The sequence below is a fragment of the Eurosta solidaginis genome, chromosome 5 (genome assembly GCF_040869045.1).
Source record: "Eurosta solidaginis isolate ZX-2024a chromosome 5, ASM4086904v1, whole genome shotgun sequence".
Classification (NCBI taxonomy): Eukaryota; Metazoa; Arthropoda; class Insecta; order Diptera; family Tephritidae; genus Eurosta; species Eurosta solidaginis.
Genome location: NC_090323.1, coordinates 189,280,143 through 189,304,556, shown reverse-complemented (window position 1 = coordinate 189,304,556; position 24,414 = coordinate 189,280,143). Strand labels below are relative to the sequence as shown.

The 24,414-nt window shown below is 39.5% G+C and overlaps 2 protein-coding genes across 2 annotated transcripts in view; both read right to left on the bottom strand.

Annotated features, from left to right (window-relative positions):
• Positions 1 to 24,414, bottom strand: part of AcCoAS (acetyl coenzyme A synthase) — a 62,231-nt gene that overhangs the window by 22,813 nt on the left and 15,004 nt on the right. The gene's annotated exons all lie outside the window — the stretch shown is intronic.
• LOC137252959 (trypsin II-P29-like) lies at positions 462 to 1,244 on the bottom strand. Its single transcript, XM_067789129.1, has one exon. The coding sequence runs from the start codon at positions 1,242 to 1,244 to the stop codon at positions 462 to 464; it is 783 nt and encodes a 260-aa protein (XP_067645230.1).

The window sequence follows — 24,414 nt, the reverse complement described above, 5'->3', positions numbered from 1 at the left end:
AGTATTTTGATGCTTCCTGTTCCGTCACTAGAGCCGAAGACCTTTCGTAAGTCTGGCCAGCACACTACCTCTATACCATGGCGGCCGCTTTAAGATGAATAGAAGTAATATGTTCATATTAGTGGGAATACTCGTCGGGCTCTGCACAATATGCGGCACGAATGGAACTGAAACACAATACCTTATGTCGCAGCTTTCTTCTTCCATGGGGCGGAAGAAACTGTAGAACACATACTGTGCGGCTTTCCAGCGCATTATCGAAGCAAAATGGTGTTTCTTGTAAAACCCATTTCGAGAGCTTCTTAGAATTCAAGTGCGGGGTGTTACACGTGCATACTTCACGTCAATTTTATTCAAAATCTATATTTACCTAAAATTTAACAATTTACAATTTTTCGGAAAAAAGTAAGTTATGTAATACCATGTAGTTTAAGAAAAAATTAAAAAAAAATTTTTTCGTTCTATAAACCATAGTAATATTCGTTTAAGGTCCATTCCAGCCAAGGTATAAACTTAGTAATACGTGTGTAAATGCCAGGATATGATTTGTCACCACACGGTAATGGACCATGCGACGTAATTCCGACAAGTAAACCGTTTACCACCAGAGGGCCACCCGAATCGCCTATGCAGGTATCCTTACCGTCGACACTATGACCAGCGCATATCATTCCGTCTGTAAGATGCGGCCATACATAGCTGCAAACTTGCTGATCAATGATTCGGACTTCAAGCATATTTAAACAGCACACCGAATGCCCTCCAGAATACTCTACTCCCCAACCGGCCACAAAAGCCTTTTCGTCAGTTTTTACAACTCCACCGAAAATTTTTATTGGTTGTATATCATCATTATATTCAAGGGCTTGAGCTAAACGTACGAGACCAATATCATTGTTGTCATTTTCTTTGTCGTAAAAGGGATGGCAATGTGTAGCTTGAACCTTGACTATCATTCCCGTCTTTGAACAAATATCTTTTGTACCAGCACGTACAGTTAGTTGCCAGGCTTTTATTTCTTCCAACCAGTGAGCTACAGTCAGTATGGTACTCGGACCAATGATCGAACCGCCTAATACCTGTTGGCCGAAAAATTCGATTGATACAATGTAGGGTACGTGCTGGTCATGAGGAACTTTTACACCACCAACGATACGCTTTATTCTTGAACCGGAGATAACTTGACCCCGACATATATAGCTAAAAACTATTAATATGATACATTTTCGGCAACAGTTACACATTTTATAGTGAAATTTTGCTCGAAGTAAAACATTCTAGAAACCCGTAGGTGTATTTACTATATGAGATTATTGCAGTAGATACTTTTAAACTGAAATTTATATAAGAACAAGTAAAGGTGTAACCGAACATTATATACTCAGCGTGAGCATTTCATTTCAGATAAATTACTTTTCTACATAACACGTGGCACCGCCCGTTTAAAAAAATGGCAATGAAACTTGATAAGTTAAATATCATTGATTCAAAACTATTTTTTGCTAAGTTATAGCTTGTTATTCTACTTACGACCCTTTTAAAATTGTTTTATATAAAAGTGGGCGTGGTCTTTAACCGATCCCATTTTTACTAGAAATATTTTCTACTATAGGGAAAATTTGTGTACCCAATTTTATTACGATCCGTTAATTTTTCTTCGAGTTATGGCTCCCGAAACATAGAAAATTGCTTTGTCATAAAAGGGGCGGTGCCACGCCCATTTTTAAAAATTTGAAGTTTTACCTATTTACTGTTATAAATCCAATTGGGAAATGAAATACCATTGATATAAAGCTCTTTTTTGCAAAGATATAGCTTATTTTATTCGTCCACGTCTCTTTTATATAAAAGTGGGCGTGGTCCTTAACCGATTTCGTTAATTTTTCTTCAAAGCATTCCTTATAGTAAAGGCAACCTCTCTGTCGAATTTTGTTACGATAGGTTTAACGATTTTTGATTTATGATTAATAATATTTGTAACATTGATTTTATCACAAGTGGGTAGTGCCACTCCCATTTAAAAATTTTTTTTTTCAAATTTTTATCAAGAGTCCCAATATCAGTCCACCCGTCAAATTTCAACATTCTAGGTGTATTATTTACTAAATAATCAAGTTTTTTGTGTTTTCCGAAATGTTATATATATAAAAAGTGGGCGTGGTTATTATCCGATTTCGCGCATTTTCAATACTAATCTATTCTGGGCCCAGATAAGCTCGTGTACCAAATTTGGTGACCATATCGCAATATTTACACAAGTTATCGTGTTAACGGACAGACGGAAGGACGGACGGAATGGCTTAATCAAATTTTGTTTGACACTGATGATTTTGATATATGGAAGTCTATATCTATCTCGATTCCTTTATACCTGTACAACCAACCGTTATCCAATCAAAGTTAATATACTCTGCTCTGCACACAGCACGCTGAGTATAAAAAGTATTGTTATCGATCGGTCGAAAATTTATTTACTACAACTGCTACATTGTAACAAAAGTATATTCGAAAAGTGTTGAGGTATGCCAACAAGAATTTTAGAATGAATTCATTAAAATATTTGAAAAATTCTGACTCACCTTAATATGTTTAGTTATGAATTTTAATATATTTTACATTGGGAGGGGGCTAAAAGAATCTTAAGTAGGTGTTTTTGGTATGGACTACAGGAAAACAAATATACGCTTTCACTATCAATGAACTCCATTTAGCCGGAGTATGTAAAGTAGTGGCCTAGTTGCTTTAAGGAGGAGAGTAACCCTCGTACGCCGGGGGAGATAATATCGCTACAAGCGAATAGTCGGACTTGGAGAGTGAAGGTAGCGGAAATTCAATGAGCTCGCTGATGATCCAGGTGTATCCGACTGAAGAGTAGAGCATTGTACGATTATGGGAGGGTGGGAGAGGATTATACAGCGCGAACCGACCGGGAGAGAGAGCTCTTTGTCCCACCAGTCAGCAGAAATAGGTCGAAGAGAGTAAACTTTGCCTCGAGGCATCTTGTATACTATAACCCAGTCCAGCGATCGACTTAAGACGATAAACCTGCTATCATAAAGTGGAAATTCCGCAGTCTGGGCCGTAAGAGAGGCTCACCGCATTCACAAGACAAAATCTTGAATACAGAGAAAGTAACTACCTCGAAAACTGCACGTCACAATTGCAGGGAAGTGGGAGTGATAGGACAACAACAGAAGGCGTAATAAGTGGATAATAAGCCAAAGGCAGGCATAAAGGAGACTCCAAAGGTTCTAAATTAAGCTGCTACTCCGATATCACTCGAATTTGAAGTGGTGCATAAACCGAAACAACACGAAACCGACGGTTGAGCTATGGATTCACGGTGAATTCAAAGGCGCGCTGTTGTAGCGTAGCAGGGGAGAAACAGCTCCATGACAATAAAAGGGCGTGAAGCGAACTTCTTCCAAGAGCCATGCGTCTGATTTGGTGGGAAGGCGTCGAAGCTCAGCGCGCGGAAGCCTGAGTGAGAGCTACGTTCAGGGTAAAAAAAAAACACTTATACTCATGTATGCTGTCAAATTTCAGCACTGCGAATTTAACATAAGTAATCATGCATCGGAGCAGGGAACAGGCCTACATCTTGACATACTACTACATGGACCGAAGATCCCAAGATAATAAAAGAACAGTTCGCAATGGGAGTTGATGCATATGCATACCACAATGTGTTTGAAGAAAATGCACTGCGAATAACAGAGGCGAGTCCATGTCTTAATGTTTATTAGTGTTAGTGTTCTGCGCTTACCACGTTAAAGCTTCAGCTTTTGGAAGTGGCACACAATTTTTTGATGTACATACAAGTAGTAAATAGGTAGGTCATAGAAAATCTCTAGCAACTGTCAAGAGGATAGAGTTATACTGGTTCTTGATAAAGGGTTTTCAGTTTGGTATTCGTAAAAACGTTTACTATTAGGATAGGATAGGTTAGGTGGTAGCTGCCCTGATAAGGATAGCTCACTTGGACAACACGAAGGTCCGTTGTGATACCACATACACCAAAAATAACGGTGACTTAGATCTAGCTACTTAGAGAATCGTTGGGTAGCAACGATAAAGCTCCGAATGATACCGATCTCAACTTTGGATATATCCTCGGGAGATCCAAGTGAGTCGCGACCGAAGTACTTTCGCCTAGTTCTGGCAAAAGCTGGACAATCAAGCATAAAGTTATTTGGTGATTCCACCTCATCATCCTCCATACAGCTGCAGCAGGCTGGAATTTCCAGTATATTGAGACGTACCGCATGGATACCCATGGGACAGTGCCCCGTCAAAACCCCAATGACCATTGATAGGTGAGCCTTAGTGAACCCAATTATTTCAGCAGACCTCCTGCCATCCACTTTTGGCCAGAAAGATCTTGCTACCCTGCAAGACGTGGTATCCGCCCAACGTTTGCTGAGCTGATTCGAGGCCCAGCTATGGAGAAGCAATCCACAGGTGGCCAGCGGGATCCCGAAATCCCTACAGCCATCTTCATCTGGTTCAGTTGTACCGATGCGGGCTAAGAGATCCGCTTGACAGTTACCCGGGATATCACTATGGCCCGGGACCCAGATAATCTTAATTGTAAAATAATTCGATGCAATCGCAAGCGAGGTCAGGCACTCCCAGACCACCCTCGATCGCACTGTAGCTGAGCTCAAGGCCTTGATAGCCGCTTGGCTATCAGAGTAGATGTTAAATTCCCTAACCGTGGTAACACTGGATAGCATTCCATCCACCGCATCCTTAATCGCAGCAATTTCCGCTTGGAATACACTGCAGTGATCAGCCAACTTAAACTTGCGGCTTAAATTTAGCTCTCGACAAAAGACCCCCCCCCCCAACCTTTCCATCCAGCTTTGACCCATCCGTGAACAAGTTAACCGGTCCCATGCCCCAGATAATTCCACTTCCCCAATCCTCTCTCTCTGGAATAACTGGGGTGAAGGTTGTATAGGGAGCAGTTATCGGCATACAGTAGTCCGTTCTGTCCGGGATGAAGTCGAAACTGGTAAGAAGGCTAGAGTGTCCGCGGTCAGAAAGTCTATATCCCATATCACGAAGCCTGACCAACGACCTTGCCGCGACCGCCTTTCCCGCAATATCTACGGGTATATGTTCAGCATGACGTTCAGTGCCAAGGTAGGTGTTGTTCTGAGAGTGCCACTGATACCGATCAGCGCCGTCCGTTGCACTGACACTAACATTTTGGAGGTGCTCGCCGTGTCCAGTGCTTTCCACCAGACCAGCACCCCATATAGCAGAATCGGTTTGACCACCATCTCATAAAGCCAGTGTACTATTCTTGGCGAGAGTCCCCATCTCTTTCCGATAGCTCCTCTGCAGCAGTACAAGGCAATGGCGGCCTTCCTGGTCCGATCTTCCACATTGGGTCTCCAGGACAGTTTCTTGTCCAAAACAATCCCCAAATATTTAACCCTATCAGAAAGTACCAACGGTACCCCTCCAATCGAGGGCGTTCTGAAATCGGGCATCTTATATCTCCTTGTGAAAAGGACCAATTCCGTTTTTCCCGGGTTGACCGCCAACCCACATGACTCAGCCCACCTAGCCACAGTATCCAGGTAGCCCTGCAGAACATCGCGCAGGGTGCCCAGAAATTTGCCTCTGACTAGGATAGCGAGGTCATCTGCATAGGCAACCACCCGACAACCATTGGCTTCCAGCTCCACAAGAAGCTCGTTGACTACCACAACCCAGAGGAGAGGAGATAGGACACCCCCCTGTGGCGTGCCCCTGCACACCTTCCTCTTAATTATGGCCCCACCCCAATCCGCTGCGACAATTCTGCCGCATAAAAGTTTGCTAATAAATTCAACCAGAGCCGCCTCGACTCCTAAACCCACCAGAGCTCTTTCGATTGCCCCCGGTAAGACATTGTTAAAAGCTCCCTCGATGTCTAAAAAGGCACCCAGAGCATACTCTTTGTGTTCTAGGGACCCCTCTATTTGCTTTACAATCGAATGGAGAGCCGTTTCCGTCGATCTGCCCTTGCAGTTTACTATTACTATGGATACAACCAAACGATAACAGAACGATCAAAGATATAACATATGAGTACCGGTCTCTATTAGAGATGGTTAAAGTTCAGATTAACCTATGAAGACCCAAATAATTTAGATTTTTCGTATCTGATAAACAAAATTGATAAAGGTCTTACTATTTGAAGGGGTGAGACTTAACGAAGGCTTTCATTTGATTTGTTAAGGACCACCCTAATTTACATACAGGGTGCCAAAACACCCCTCGAACTAATTTTCATGTGACTTTTAACTAGAGCTTACGATTTCTTCTCGAACACAAGCGAGATTTTCGAGTCCCGAGAAATTGAGAACTCGACTTCTCACGAGATTCTCGAAGTACTCGTAAATATCGCGAGCTTTTCGACATAAACTTAATTGCTGTATGGACAGTATTTATACACTTGGTTTTTTTTACTTGCGAATTTTTTTTATTATATTGATTTTCAATGACATTTAACTCAAAACATATTTATTATACATATAATTTCCTTCACAATATTTTTTTTTTTAACGTGACATCGAGAATACGGTTCTCGCGAGATTTTCGAATCTCGAAATGCTCGTAGTACTCGCGAGCATCTCGACTTTCAATTCTCGCGAGATTCTCGAATCTCGGAAATACTCGTAATACTCGCGAGCTTCTCGACTTTCAATTCAGTCGCTGCATTGGCAGTATTCTATACATTTCGCTGTTTTTTAGTTGTGGTTTTGTGGAAATTTTTACTTGTGCTCCAAAAGAAATCGTAAGCTCTATATAAAACAGCCAATGAATCGATTAAATTGAATTTCGAGAAGCTCGCAACCCTTACGAGTAATTAGAGATTCGAGAATGTCGCGAGAAGGCGAGCCTCGCGAGAAATCTCTTCTCGAAAAAGTTCGAGAAATCGTAAGCTCTACTTTTAACAGTCGTTAATCGATTGTTAGTTGGACTAATCAATGACCTTTAGTACTAGTACTCAGAGTGTTTGTTTAAAGACAACTCTCCATGTATGCCATAAACTGCTTAGATCGTCTCAGATACTATATAAGAGAAAGTTAAAACATTTCTTGTATTGTGGAACTTACTGCGGAACGTACCGGATCAACATCCTGCAAAGGACCATCATAATCTATAATACTCTTCAAAACCATGGGGATATGTCTTTATCGCTACAAGAAGAAGACGAAGATGACTATATGTCGTAGGGTCCAAAACTTTTTCACTTCAGAACAAAGTTCGTAAGAAACAAATTGAGACACCTTCTTATAACTAAATATGCACTTTTAAGTGAATGAAATATTTTCAGAAAAAAGAATTTGCAGGTTATTAAATGATATTGAGTTTTTTAAATTTAAAAGTGTCTGTTAAATTTTACTTTCACAGTTATTCACCGACGTTTGTTGGGTAGTAGTTTTTTCTCGATGTCAGAATATCTGAGCATTTTGTCGAAGCTTGTTGACAGTTCGGACTGCGCTTATGTCGAATAAAGTGCCAAATTGCATCGCTTTAAATAGTGGCAGGTATGTATCGTATATTAAAACTATAACAGGTCGTACTTTATTTTGTCGGAGACACACTTCGTTTCGTCTAGGGATGGTATTCGTAACCCACCGTTGAGTATTTCAGCCACTAGGCCGACTCTTCAGCCTTTTCACTATCGTATATCTTCTTATAACCAGGGACTCAATATACATGTACGCTCCTCACTGAGGTTTAAATCTCTTAGGAAGTTATCATGCATTGCATTCCTCACTGAGCTAATTCTCTCTAACGGTTTGCACTGCAGGACACTTCAGGGTGAAGTGCTAGGTGATAGCATTGCCTTGTGGCGGTGCAATTTTCGCTTCAAAGACACTACACGGCACAGTATACAGCAGATCCTACCTCTACCGTTAATTTGGAACCATAAAAAAATACCAAATGCTATATTCAAAGTGACCAGGTACATTAGAATACTTATAATAATGTTTAACTTTACTGTTATCATATCTAATTAAAATGGCGCATTCCGCCCCAAACTGTTATGCCCTATCTTTCACACAATCATGCTTTAATGAACTCTAAATTTGTTTTGCTAAGTACTCTCTACAATACTTTTAGTAATGAAGGTAATTTGTTTGAGTAACAATTTGAGCTAGGGATGCTACGGAGCTTCGATGCCGATTGCGAAACGTTGCAATGTGAATGTGTGGAGATTTCTTTGCAATATGCTCAGTAATTTAGCGAAAGTAGTATCAGAAAATCCGCAGAGTGCTTGCCAAACTACGGCATAAGCCCAACCCAGTACCGATGCACAGTGGTCGGTTCCGTAAGCCAAAAATAAAAAAATCTAAGTGAGAAGTTTGTCACCAAATGTGTTGATGTTGTTGCAGTGCTTCGCCCCACCTAATAGGTGCGACCGATCACAAATTGTCATCAATATCCTCTAGGAAACTTGCTGTTTCAACAGGGCTGGACCATAATGAAAGGGGTGTTAGAGGCATTGGTTCCACATTACAATTAAAGAGATGGTTGGTGTCATGTGGGACACATTGCAAGCGGGGCATACATTTTGTATGTCGGGGTTGATTCTGGATAGGTAAGAGTTTAGCCTGTTACAGTATCCAGAACGAAGTTGAGCTAGAGTGACTCGCGTTTCTGTGGGGAGTAGGCGTTCCTCTTCCGCAAGTTTTGGGTACTGTTCTTTGAGTACTGGATTCACCGGGCAATTCCTGGCATAAAGGTCCGAGGCCTGTTTGTGGAGATCACTGAGGACGTGCTTGTGTTTTTTCACTTCATACGGCTGGGTTCTCAGGTGCCGTATTTCCTCAAAATGCTTACGGAGATGACTTCTTAAGCCCCTAGGCGGTGCTGGTTCATCAATCAGATGTCTGTTGGGATGCCCAGGTTTCTGGGTATTCAACAGGAACTGTTTGGTCAGCATCTCATTTCTCTCCCTGATGGGGAGTATTCTCGCCTCATTATGCAGATGGTGTTCTGGGGACATAAGAAGACAGCCCGTGGCGGTTCTGAGAGCAGTATTTTGGCAGGCCTGTAGCTTCTTCCAGTGAGTAGTTTTTAGGCTTGGCGACCATATAGGGGACGCGTAGCATGCAATCGGCTGGCCAATTGCTTTGTATGTGGTAATGAACGTTTCTTTGTCTTTTTCCCAAATACTGCCAGCAAGAGATTTCAGGATTTTATTACAGCTCTGGATTTTCGGTACAATTGCGGCTGCATGCTCACCAAAATGTAGATCCTGATCAAACGTCACACCCAAGATTTTGGGGTGTAGGACAGTCGGTAGCGTAGTGCCATCGACGCGGATGTTCAAAATGGTCGACATTTGCCACGTTCATGTTGTAAATAAGGTCGCGGAGGATTTAGTCGGTGAAAATGCCAAGTTTCGCGAGGCGAAAAAACTGGAGAGATCAGTGAGGCAGCCGTTTATTCTGTTGCAAAGCTCATCAATCTGTGGGCCTGTTGCCATTATTGCTCAGTCATCGGCGTAGGAAACGATAGTAACTCTTTCTGGTGGCGAAGGTAGCTTAGATATGTAGAAATGAAATAAAAGTGGGGATAGGACACCACCTTGTGGCATCCCTTGTTTAATTTTTTTTGGTTTTGATGTTTCGTTTCTAAATTGCACCGATGCCCGCCGACCACCCAGATAATTTGCGGTCCACCTTTTAAGACATGGGGGAAGGGTAGACCCTTCCAGGTCTTGCGGTAACGTGCATTGGTTGACCGTATCAAAAGCTTTTGATAGGTCTAGCGCAACGAGTACTTTTCTATGGTGGCGGTTTTGATTTAAACCGCAATTTATCTGGGTGCTAATGGCATTTAGCGCGGTGGTGGTGCTATGGAGTTTTCTAAAGCCATGCTGATGACAGAGGCTAGCTGCAAATTTGCTTTGAAGTAGGGGAGCAAAATGGCTTCAAGCATCTTGGCTACTGGCGATAGGAGAGATATCGGGCGATATGACTCTCCTATGTTAGCTGGTTTCCCAGGCTTTAGTAGCGGGACCACCTTGGCCATTTTCCATTTTTAGGGTATGACAAAGGTGGAAAGAGACAGGTTGAAGACATGTGCTAAATATTTGAAACCCTATTTCCCTAGGCTTTTAAGCATCGGCATGGCTATGCCCTCTGGGCCCACTGCTTTGGATGGTTTAGCATGACCGATGGCATCCTCAACCTCTTTGGTGGTGATGATAATTGGTGACGCGCAAATGTGTCGTTAGTATCTCTTATTAGAACAGCCTTTTAAAAGGTATCTATAATTGTTTTTGTTGTATTCGAACTGTACTCTTCAAGAATAGCTTCAAAAGTGAGGTTATGGCATGAGTTGGTTTTTGCAGTGTGAGCAAATTAAAAACAAGTAAGGAAAGTTAAGTTCGGGTATAACCGAACATTACATACTCAGCTGAGAGCTTTGGAGACAAAATAAGGGAAAATCACCATTTAGGAAAATGAACTTAGGGTAACCCTGGAATGTCTTTGTATGACATGGGTATCAAATGGAAGGTATTAAAGATATTTTAAAAGGGAGTGGGCCATAGTTCTATAGGTGGACGCTAATTCGGGATATCGCCATAAAGGTGACCAGGGGTGACTCTAGAATGTGTTTGTACGATATGGGTATCAAATAAAAGGTGCTAATGAGTATTCTAAAATGGAATGGGCCTTAGCTCTGTAGGTGGCCCCTTTTCGAGATATTGCCATAAAGGTGGACGAGAGGTGACTCTAGAATGTGTTTATACGATATGGGTATGAAATGAAAGGTGGTAATGAGTATTTTAAGAGGGAGCGGGCCTCAGCTCTGTAGGTGGCCCCTTTTCGAGATATTGCCATAAAGGTGGACCAGAGGTGACTCTAGAATGTGTTTGTACGATATGGGTATCAAATTAAAGGTATTAATGAGGGTTTTAAAAGGGGGTGGCCCTCAGTTGTATATGTAAGCGTTTTCTAGATATTTACCAAAATGTGGAACACGATGACCCAGAACATCATCTGTCGGATATCGCTAATTTATTTATATATGTAATACCACGAACAGTATTCCTGCCATGATTCCAAGGGCTTTTGATTTCGCCTTGCAGAACTTTTTCATTTTCTACCTACTTAATATGGTAGGTGTCACACCCATTTTACAAAGTTTTTTCTAAAGTTATATTTTGGCATTTTTTTAATTTTTCAAAATTTTCGATATCGAAAAAGTGGGCGTGGTGGTAGTCGCACTTTGCCCATTTTTAATGCCAAGATAAAGTGAGTTCAGATAATTATGTGAACTGAGTTTAGTAAAGATATATCGATTTTTGCTCAAGTTATCGGGTTAACGGCCGAGCGGCAGGACAGACGGTCGACTGTGTATAAAAACTGGGCGTGGCTTCAACCGATTTCGCCCATTTTCACAGAAAACAATTATCGTCATAACCTATGCCCTTACCAAATTTCACAAGGATTTTGTTCGACTTATGGCGTTAAAATTATTCTAGACAAATTAAATGAAAAAGGGCGGAGCCACGCCCATTTTGAAATTTTCTTTTATTTTTGTATTTTGTTGCACCATATCATTACTGGCGTTGAATGTTGACATAATTTACTTATATACTGTAAAGATATTAAATTTTTTGTTAAAATTTTACTTTAAAAAAATTTTTTTTTAAAGTGGGCGTGGTCCTTCTCCGAATAGGAGTAACGTTCCTGCCAAATTTCATCATGATATCTTCAACGACTGCCAAATTACAGCTTGCAAAATTTTAAATTACATTATTTTAAAAGTGGGCGGTGCAACACCCATTGTCCAAAATTTTGCTAATTTTCCATTCTTCGTCATAAGGTTAACCCACCTACCAAGGTTCATCATCTTTGGTAATGAATTATCGCACTTTTCGGTTTTTCGAAATTTTCGATATCGAAAAAGTGGGCGTGGTTGTAGTCCGATTTCGTTCATTTTAAATAGCGCTCTGAGATGGGCGCCCAGGAACCTACATACCAAATTTCATCAAGATACCTAAAAATTTACTCAAGTTATCGTGTTTACGGACCGACGGACGGACGGACGGACATGACTAAATGAATTTCTTCTTTCGCTCAGATCATTTTGATATATAGAAGTCTATATCTATCTCGATTAGTTTATGCCGTTACAGGGTACCGTTATGCGAACAAAATTAATATACTCTGTGAGCTCTGCTCAGCTGAGTATAATAAAGTGCAATATCATTGAATTGAAATAAGCTGAAATTAATATTGAAGTCAAAGGTATTTACTTCATTATACTCAGTTGAGCAGAGCTCACAGAGTATATTAACTTTGATTGGATAACGGTTGGTTGTACAGGTATAAAGGAATCGGGATAGATATAGACTTCCATATATCAAAATCATCAGTATCGAAAAAAATTTGATTAAGCCATGTCCGTCCGTCCGTCCGTCCGTCCGTCTGTCCGTTAACAAGATAACTCGAGTAAATTTTGAGATATCTTGACGAAATTTGGTATGTGGGTTCCTGGTCGCTCATCCCAGATCGCTATTTAAAATTAACGATATCGGACTATAACCACGCCCACTTTTTCGATATCGAAAATTTCGAAAAATCGAAAAATTGCGATAATTCATTACCAAAGAGGGATAAAGCGATGAAACTTAGTAGGTGCGTTGAAATTATGACGCAGAATAGAAAATAAGTAAAATTTTGGAAAATGGGCGTGGCACCACCCACTTTTAAAAGAAGGTAATTTAGAAGTTTTGCAAGCTGTAATTTGGCAGTCGTTGAAGATATCATGATGAAATTTGGCAGGAACGTTACTCCTATTACTATATATAATTAATAAAAATTAGTAAAATCGGAGAACGACCACGCCGACTTTTAAAAAAAAATTTTTTTTTTAAAGTGAAATTTTTACAAAAAAATTAATATCTTTACAGTATATAAGTAAATTATGTCAACATTCAACTCCAGTAATGGTATGGTGCAACAAAATACAAAAATAAAAGAAAATTTCAAAATGGGCGTGGCTCCGCCCTTTTTCATTTGATTTGTCTAGGATACATTTAATGCCATAAGTCGAACAAAAATTTACCACTCCTTGTGAAATTTGGTAGCGGCTTAGATTCTAGGACGGTAACTGTTTTCAGTGAAAAATGGCGAAATCGGTTGAATCCACGCCCAGTTTTTATACACAGTCGTCCGTCTGTCCTTCCGCTCGGCCATTAACACGATAACTTGAGCAAAAATTGATATATCTTTACTAAACTCAGTTCACCTAATTATCTGAACTCACTTTCTATTGGTATAAAAAATGACCGAAATCTGACTATGACGACGCCCACTTTTTCGATATCGAAAATTACGAAAAATGAAAAGAGTGCCATAATTCTATACCAAATACGAAAAAAGGGTTGAAACATGGTAATTGGATTGGTTTATTGACGCAAAAGATAACTTTAGAAAAAAATGTGTAAAATAGGTGTGACTCCTACCATATTAAGTAGAAGAAAATGAAAAAGTTCTGCAAGACGAAATCAAAAGCCCTTGGAATCTTGGCAGGAATACTGTTCGTGGTATTACATATATAAATAATTTAGCGATACCCGACAGATGATATTCTGGGTCACCCTGGTCCACGTTTTGGTCGATATCTCGAAACGGCGTCCACCTATAGAACTAAGGCCCACTCCGTTTTAAAATACTCATCAACACCTTTCGTTTGATACCCATATTGTAAAAACGCATTTCAGAGTCACCCCTAGTCCACGTTTATGGCGATATCTCGAAAAGGCTTCCACCTATAGAACTAAGGCCCACTCCCTTTTAAAAGACTCATTATCACCTTTCGTTTGATACCCATAATGTACAAACGCATTCTAGAGTCAACCCTGGTCCACCTTTATAACGATATCCCGAAAAGGCGTCCACCTATAGAATTAAGGCCCACTCCCTTTTAAAATACTCGTTAACACCATTCATTTGATACCCATATCGTAAAAAAATTCTAAAGTCACCCCTGGTCCACCTTTATGGCGATATCTCGAAAAGGCGTCCACCCATAGAACTAAGGCCCACCCACTTTTAAAATACTCATTAACACTTTTCATTTGATACCCATATCGTACAAATTAATTCTAGAGTCACCCCTGGTCCACCTTTATGGCAATATCTCGAAAAGGTGTCCACCCATTGAACTAAGGCCCACTCCCTTTTAAAATACTCATTAACACCTTTTATTTGGTACCCATATCGTACAAACTAATTCTAGAGTCACCCCTGGTCCACCTTTATGGCAATATCTCGAAAAGGCGTCAACCCATAGAACTAAGGCCCACTCCCTTTTAAAACACTCATTAACACCTTTCGTTTGATACCCCTATTGTACAAACGCATTCTAGAGTCACCCCTGGTCCACCTTTATAACGATATCCCAAAAAGGCGTCCACCTATAGAACTAAGGCCCACTCCCTTTTAAAATACTCATTAACACCTTTCTTTTGATACCCATATCGTACAAACAAATTCCAGAGTCACCCATGGTCCACCTTTATGGCGATATCTCGAAAAGGCGTCCACCTATAGAACTAAGCCGCACTCCCTTTTATAATACTCGTTAACACCTTTCATTTGATACCCATATCGTACAAACAAATTCTAGAGTCACCCCTGGTCCACCTTTATAGCAATATCTCGAAAAGGTGTCCACCTATAGAACTAAGCCCCACTCCCTTTTATAATACTCGTTAACACCTTTCATTTGATACCCCTATTGTACAAACGCATTCTAGAGGCACCCCTGGTCCACCTTTATAACGATATCCCGAAAAGGCGTCCACCTATAGAACTAAGGCCCACTCCCTTTTAAAATACTCATTAACACATTTCATTTGATACCCATATCGTACAAACAAATTCTAGAGTCACCCCTGGTCCACCTTTATGGCAATATCTCGAAAAGGCGTCAACCCATAGAACTAAGGCCGACTCCCTTTTAAAACACTCATTAACACCTTTCGATTGATACCCCTATTGTACAAGCGCATTCTAGAGTCACCCCTGGTCCACCTTTATAACGATATCCCGAAAAGGCGTCCACATATAGAACTAAGGCCCACTCCCTTTTAAAATACTCATTAACACCTTTTATTTGGTACCCATATCGTACAAACAAATTCCAGACTCACCCCTGGTCCACCCTTATGGCGATATCTCGAAAAGGCGTCCACCTATAGAACTAAGCCCCCCACTCCCTTTTATAATACTCGTTAGCACCTTTCATTTGATACCCATATCATACAAACAAATTCTAGAGTCACTAATGGTCCACCTTTATGGCGATATCTCGAAACGCCGTCCACCTATAGAACTAAGGCCCTTTCATTTGATACCCATATCGTACAAACAAATTCTAGAGCCAGCCCTGGTCCACCTTTATGGCGATATCTCGAAAAGGTGTCCACCTATAGAACTATGGCCCACTCCCTGTTAAAATACTCTTTTAATACCTGCCATTTGATACGCATGTCATAAAAACACATTCCAGGGTTTACCCTAGGTTCATTTTCCTACATGGTGATTTTCCCATATTTTGTCTCCATAGCTCTCAACTGAGTATGTTATGTTCGGTTACACCCGAACTTAGCCTTCCTTACTTGTTTAAACTATATTTATTTTTCACTTTTTAGTTTCGTACCCGTCCTGCTATATGGTGCAGAAGCATGGACCATGACAACATCAGACGAAGCAGCTCTGGGAGTGTTCGAGAGAAAAGTTCTTTATTTTTTTATTTATAAATCACTACGCGTTGGCGATGGCGAGCACCGAAGAAGCTTTAATGATTTGCTGTACGAGCTTTACGCAGACATTAACATAGTCCAGCGAATTAAAACACAGCGGCTACGCTGACTAGGCCATGCTGTGCGAATTAAAGATGACGCTCCGGCTAAGAAAGTGTTTTTATCTGAACCCGCCTGTGGAAGCAGAGGAAGAGGGCGGTCCCCGCTCCGCTGGCAGGGCAAGAGAATTGAAAAACGATTTAAACTCCCTTGGTGTGACCAATTGGCGCCAGTTGGCAGAGCAAAGAAGCGACTGGCGCGCCTTGTTGGACGGCCATAACCGTTAAAACGGCGCCATTTAAGTAAGTAACTATTACAACTAATAGACAAGGTACTCTCTTCCTGTTGCTTGCAGTGTATGCAATAGACTGGGTCGATTTATTAGCCGATATCGCGTCATCGAGTTTTCGATAGGATTTGGGCTCAGGAAAAAAAAGTTCCACTATGCATACCCAAAAAAAATAATTTTCGAGCCTGCGCATTTCATTTTTTTTTTTTGACTTTTTTTCGAATTTGATTTATAAGATTTTTTTCATGACCTACTAAAAAAATTTCATTTGATTGTAAAATTTTCATGTGTACCCTGTTCGACCCAAAAAATGAAAATTTTTAGTAGGTTATGAAAAAACCTTAAAAATTAAAGTCGAAAAATGTCAAAAAAATGAAATTTCGTAGGCTCGAAAATTATTATTTTTTTTTGGGTATGCGTTTTTTTCCTGAGCGTAAATCCTATCGAAAAATTGCTGGCGCGATGATATCGGTTAACTTTCGTTCATACAAATCGACCAAACCTAGTATGCATTCATTATAATAAACGTGTTGAAGATTTTGTTCATATAATGAAATGTGGCCTGATATGCAAATTAAAACTATTTGGTAAAATTGAATACTTAAATTTTAATAAGATAATAAACATTGATTGCATAAACCACTTATATTGTTAACTGCAGTCATCATTTAGTCGGGGCATTAGTTGCGTTCCCCAACAGTCACATACAAACCGAATAAATCAGCACAGTACTGTTTACTCCATATGTTAGTAAGTATGGTTACTAACAATTTTGCTGACTGATGCTGACAAATGTTAAAAACTTACCAAATTGCCTACGTATCTATTTACTCTATATTTTTTGCTTTTCTAGGTATGTATTTAAGAAAATCGACGTTCTCGCCATTTCGAATGTCCGATGGCAGTCAGTTCTATGTACTGGAGTGATTCGGAATTTTTGCCAGCGCCAAAGGCTGGTATTTCAATGTAACGCGGTCAATTTCTCGCCCATCATGGCTCTCGTGTCACAGTTTTAACGATTGCACCAATGCTGGCCTGATAACATGACAAAACACCTGTTGATGCTGGCGCCCAACAGCGCCTTCAGTTTTTACACTGTTTTTAAAAGATAAAATCGCCGAATCTCCCTCTATCCGGCACAAGCATTCGGGCGAGACAAGATCATAAGGTCCTGGCCCCGAACACCGTTTGCACCTTATGCCAGCACAGAATTTATAGAACTGCTACTTCAACTTCATTCCTTCTCCGACGTAACTCACCTAGACGATCCGAATGTTTTTGTCGCGCCATGCTGCCGAGTTACACAACCTACAAGAAATTTGAGAAACACCATAAATAGGGTATAACTAGTCGAACAAACCCGGAGATTTGGGTTTCGGCAATGGTCAAGAGTGAATATTGAAATTAACGTTTCAGACGCTATTTAATAGTTTCGCATATAAAAAACCGAAAGGAGTTTTTAAAGATTCCAGAAGCAGATAAATCTCAATCTTGAATATAAGGACATACGATTTTTCAAACCCCTCTCATTTTTGTGTTGTTGTCGTAGCGATAAGGACACTCCCCGAAGGCCTTGGGGAGTGATCGATGTTGATGGTCCTTTGCCGGATGCAGATCCGGTACGTTCCGGTAACATGCACCATTAAGGCACCAGCCCAACCATCTCGGGAACGATTTAGTATGACCACATGATACCTTCAAGACCATACCGCCCTCCCACCGCCTAGATCCATGAGGAACTTGGGGTCGCCAGAGCCTCGGCTGTAAAGTAACAGGATTCGCCACGGGTAGGTGAGGTTGACAACTGGGTTGGAGAACTTATATATTGGCAACCCCTTAAATGATTTATATATTTTAGTCGCCTCTTACGACAGGCATACCTGCCGCTGGTATATTCTAAGCCCCCTATCCCGCTGGGGTAGCATGCTTATGTCTCCAACTTTGGTAAGAGGTCCGGTTTTTAGGTTTCATACATTTTACTTAAAAAAAAACCTCCGTTAAACTTTACAGTAGGTTCAAGTATGACGTTTTGAATGACCACAGCTCTGGACACGGGGACTATTGTCCGAAACCCGGAGATCAGAGAGGCCACCCTAAAACGTTGGCAGCCCTATTTGAGAGTAACTCTAGAACAACTACATCCTAAAAGAGATTGATCTGTGGCAAGAAGGAAGAGTTACACAAATGTTTCGAGGGTGTCAACGGGCATCCACACGAATACGAAATTCGGTCAAATACGTATTTTGTATTTTATATATTGAGCTTCTTTCCATGTCAACTGAATAATTTAGATAATTTTTTTATTAATTTTCTGAAAAATTAGTCTTCAAATTTATTAGATAACTTTTCTTTTCGTGTTGCTGCATAATTTTTGAATGGTTAAAAAGAGTTAAATTTCGTAGTCTTCTATAACTGGTAGTGGCGCGTGCGCTAATACCCCTTTCGACTATATCGGACAAAGTTTTCGACATGAACAATAAACAAAAAAGCCAACTTGTTATATCTCTACATTGGTAATGGCGACATGGAAGAAGAGAGAAGAGAAAACAGAAGAAATTGAAAGAAAAAGTAGAGGAAGTTGGAGGGAAGTCGGAAAAGTAAGGAGAACAAGAAGAAGATGGCGAGTGAGAGTAAAAGTAAGAGTAAGGGTAATAGTTTGAGACAAAGTAGTAAAAAGTAAAAAGAGATTAACAGGAAGATTAAGAATTAGGAAAAGATTAAGAGTAATAGTGAGAGATATACTTGGATAAGAGCAAGAGCGGGAAGAGTAAAAGGAAAAGCTTGCAGATTTACGGAAGAATGAAAGAGATAGGGAAATTGAATGAGCCAATTAAGGTAGACCAGAAAATGCAGATGGGAAGAAATAAGAGAGGAAGAAGGTTAGACAGAGGAGGGGTAGTTGAATAGATAGAGAAAGTCAAAACAATGTTCTGTTGGGTTTGATCATACGGCTGGGAGTATTTCATGTTTTTTAAACGTTTCCACGTTTCCAGGGTTAGCAGGAGCTATTTAAAATAAAGTTCTGATAAACCAAAGTTTTTTTTTTGCCATCAGTTAAATCTATAAGCTCTGATTGTTGAAGTATCGTTGCTGTAAAAGCTCTGCCGCTATATATTTTTACACGATCCACTTCTGTTTGCTCAATGAGCCCACCTCAACGCTTGATTTACAGAGATAAATGTTGGATCTTGGGACCGTATACCGGCAATCCCGAGTTTTCGTATTATAAGCCTCCTAAATACTCATCCGCAATTTTATTAAGCTAGGAGAAAGGTATGAGTCAGTGGGCTTCTACCACTGGTCAGAAACGCAACCTGAAGGTTTCCACTTCATTTAGCGCATAGTTTTTATATTTGGTAGGAGGTCTCCACTCCAACCAAAGAGGACTTGATACGAAATATTTGTTTACGCTCTCATCTTTTTCGCTCTCACGAGGGATTTTTCTTAAATTTGTTCCGGCAACAATCACAGATAAATCCCTCGCGCCAGCTGAAGCGGGTGCCAGAACAAAAAATGTGCCAGCTTAAACGAAAAACGGGCCAAATATTTCGGTAAACTTTAGTTTGACCTACAGCTGTAGAAATGCGTTCAAAAATTATGGGAAAAAAGATAAAAATACTTGTTTTAGTGTAAATATTATTAGTTTGAAGGCGGAGGGTAAATATTATTTCTCATTCAAAAGTTATCACTAAAAACAGGATTTGTAAATATGAAGTCCCGATGCAACCAGTCCATTTTGATCACAGAACCTGGAACGTCAGATATGTAAGATAATCCCTATCCATTAAATTATGTTAACTATTATATCCTAGGTCCGATTTACTCAAATTTTAAAACAATATTTGGTGTTCACTGTGAGTTAAATGCGTTACAATATCTGACTAACTAATTTAATCAAAATGTAAATTTTACTTAGATTTGTTTATATTTAACTCTAACTAGTCGTATTATTGTAAAATAAGTTAAAATAAATGAATATTTTTCGACTATCATTTTATTAAATGACTGAAACTATAAAATCGCTGAAATGTATATCAAAAATCCCATATTTCAGATCTATTCATTTTTGCTTGGAGTGGCATCATTGATAAAAATGTCCATTTTGACAGCGCTCTCTCGAAACAAAGAGTCGCAAATCCATTCATCTATGACTCCATCCGTCGAGAGGGGTTCCACCTCAGCTACTCTTATTGAGATAGGGCAAGAGAATAGGAATAGCTCTTAGGGATATTTTGATTGAAATAAATGATTATAACGTTTTCAGAACTCCTTTGTTTATTTTCTGTGACACAGGAATAGGTTCTGCGATTATCCTAGGAACCCTGGACGGACTGGGCATACCTCAGCAGAAATAAGTCCATCAGAAATAAGATCGTCAATTATCTCAGGACGTCAACAGTCCGTTCCATATTCCTTAATTGCGTACAATGTGATACTCTAAATATCCAGCCATACAGTTCCGGTGACTAAAGCTTTTCCATTGCCTCTCAAGAAAAGGAAATAAACCCTCCCTCAAGAGAACATACAGACCGCAGTTGCTTCATATCTCAGAGCGGCATTAACGTAGTACTTTTTATGATACTGAACACAAATCAATGGTGTAGATAAGTCAAGAAGCTGATTTATTGTATCCTGATTCAGCGCATTATTTTCCCATCCGTGAAAGAGCAGAGAAAATAAAAATTGTCGACTCTTCAACGATTCGAAAAGTTAAAATGATATTTCTTGCGCTGGTAATAGTGTTTCCCAGACAGAAGAAGTACTTCCCAGTCACAAGTTTAAATTCGTCAACAGTTAAGTGGCTGCCAAATCCAGAGAATGCCAAACTTATGTCGCATTTGTTACATCTATATGGGCAGCATCCAACATAGTCGGAATTAAGTTGATACTTACTTTTAGTACTAAGTATGACTATGTACTTATATGCCCCTAGTGTCTTTTGCAGGTAGGTAAGTTTTGCTGAGATATTTAAAATTTTATGAATATTGGCACATTGCGTTTTATTTAATGTCGCCGACACTACCTAATTAAAGCTCATTATTGAAGAGGTTTCGAGGCGAAGTGTCGCTCGTGTACTCGGAGACCAAAGGGGAAGTGTTTGTATAAATTAAAAAGCGTTAGTAACAAGTGCAGACGAATTTAATTAGAAAACTAGCAATACATATAGATACTTACATACTTACAGCAATTTAAAAAAAAATTTGTATTCTGCATACATTAAAATTTTGCATAGCAAAAAAAATGTGAGGGCTAGTTAGGTACGAGGGGTTGGTGATAGGTATTTTTTTTTTACCTTTTTCCCACGTTTGCATTGAATTTGGTAGTCCACGGACACCTGTAATATTGAAGCCATCAGTGTACGTCTAGACACGGCCAACGGTCGAAGAATTGGGTCTCCCCTTTAGCTATCGCAAGAGCCTACTGCTAGGAAGGCGGCCTTAATCTTTTATTATTATTATTTGTAGTTCACTAAGGCTCGCTATATTTTACCTGGAAGATAGCTATATATCACATGTCTTCATTTTCCACGTTTGTTTTCACCAACAAACGGTGACCAATCCCTAGTTAAACCAATCACCCCTATTATGGTTATCAATAGTGAGAAAATTAGTGTCGATGGTCATGAATTGGTATCGGCGTTGTCAAAGTCGATAACTATTGACAAGTATTGATACTTTTTTGGTATCGGCTAAAACAACATTGAAGTTTTGTTGGCGTCACGTGACGCAAAATTTGTCAACATAGTTTTTGGTGACGACAAGCGCTGCAATACGAAAGTCAGCTATTAAAAATTGGTAAAATAAGCTTTATTTATTCATATAAATACGCGTTATTTACATATATATTGTTAATTAAATTTCAGAATATGGTTAAAATAACCAACAACGATCAATTCACCGAGCTTGTTGCAGAATTGGATAACAGTCCAACTCTGCCAAACAGGGGGCAGTTCCAACAAATTTTAAATAAATTCTTTATAACAAATTTTGATTTTTGGATTGTAATTGTTAAATTCTTTATATTTTTCCTGGAATGAAGAATTGTGCTCTAATGGAAATCAGCAATTATAGCACTAACTTCCTATCTGGCAAATTTGAAATGTCAGACCTTTGGCGCATCTCTTTTCATTGGAGAAGTAACATCTCCTTGCACTCGTCATCACTCGAATTTTCACTGTCCGATACGAGAAGCATTTTAAATTACTAATTTTACACTAACTACCTAATAACCATTGAACAAATTGTAAACAAACAATTGTCAAAAGTACAGGGATCAGTTTTCCTATAAAACTACCGATAACACATCAATGTCAGTACATTGTTTTAGTAAATACCCATCTCGCATTAACGTGACATTGATGTCGATACCACGTTATGTCGATGGCCATACGAAGTGATGGTTCACGTTGACAACAATAATAAGGGTGAATAATTGTGAATATTTTGTAGAACAAATCGGAAAAAATTATTGTGAATACACGAAAACAAAACAAACAGCTGACTTTTGATCGTACTTTTTACTTGGGCTTAACTGATACCCGAAGTTTCTGTTAGTATGGAGAAAACGAAAATTTCGATAACTTATAAATAAGCGACTAAAGCTGCAGACATTGGCGCGTTATCGGTAACCGTAATGGTAACCTTATAACAGCTGATTCGACCAACCTTATGGGAATCAATGCAATCGATTATTGGTGCCGCTAAGGTCCTAACCGTATCGTAGCCAACCCATTTATTTTTGGGTTTCCGCCGTAACGATAAACAGCTGATTACGTTAGGGATACAACTACAGCGATACGACAAACGGCACCAATGACTCCGCTTTAAATAATGATGGTGTAAACGGCGCCCTAAGTGTGAGTAGCTTTTCTGAGCTTCGTAAAATAGTAAACTATTTCTTTTCATAAACGTACATTTTTTTGTAGTGTAACTTTTGAATTTTTACTGACAAATTATTAAAGTTAATATTACAAAATGGAGACTCATTTGACAATACTTGCCCTTATAATTTGAAGCATAGTATAAAAAAGAAAGTAGTTCCACTAAAAATTTTTTGACATATTTGGGGATTTTTGAAGCTTCATAATGTTTGTTGTTTTGCTAGAAGCGTTGCCATACCGTTACTGTTTAAGACGAAATTGTGGTTTTTCGGGATGGAAATTTCTTTCAGGATGAAAACGCAAATGGTCTGAGACAATAATAATATGCTTTAGCATGATTTACGTGCATACATATCTATTGAGAATACAGCAAACATGCAATTTAATTGAAAAATAGTGGATAATGACTCATACATTGGTTATTGACTCATATCTTTATGGCAGCTTTACCCCTAAGCAGAAAAAAATACACGAAAAAACCTCTTGGTCTAGTATGGCTCTATTATCATGCCTCTACAGTGGATATTTCTCAAGGCATGTTGGGAAAAAGTGTACCTCAAAAGTCTGTGGTGAGTGGTGTTTAATTTTTTACGTTTGTGGCACTTCACATTCATGTCAGTGCTAAAAGGGCACAGAATGTGTATAGGCGGGACTTGCCCCAAGGTGCGCGCTGGTACAACGGGCAAAAGAACTCTCATAACTAGTGGCTACCCTGCAGAACTACATAAAAAATTGTTTAAAAGTTGCTTCCTCCAACGCTACGCTTAGTTATACAATAAATAAAAAATGTGGACTTGTAGCCAATTTATCACCATTCAGTTTCATAAAAATTGCGTTTAAGTATACTAAACTCTTTAGAAATTGCGATGTCGGTTTATAAAGACCTCATTTGGGCAATCAATTGACAAACTTTCTAAAACCTTCGGTTAGTGTCTTCACCGCTACAACAACAACAACAACAACAACAACAACAACAACATAGAAACAGAGTGTTGATGCCACTAGGTGACTGACGATCTATAACCAAGGCGAATCTATACAAGGTGATGGCAAAGCGAGTGCAACCAATTCGCCGTGCAGAAGAATGTCAAGTCAAAAGAAAATTTTCATTGATTTCGAATAACTGACATCAAGGCGAATCCATACCAGGTAGTGGCAAAGCGAATTAAACCAATTTGCCGTGCAGAAGAATGTCAAGTCAAAAGAAAATTTGCATTGATTTCGATTAACTGACATATTGGAGTACAAGGCATTGTATGGAAAATAATCAAGAAGAAGCATTCAGCTGTTGTGATAACAGCACCAGTTATTGAATTCGCCTTTATCTAGAGCAATATCATAAAGTAGGGTATGAGCATCTGACCCATTTATCATCTCTACTCAGATTTGAATGGTATGAGAATATAT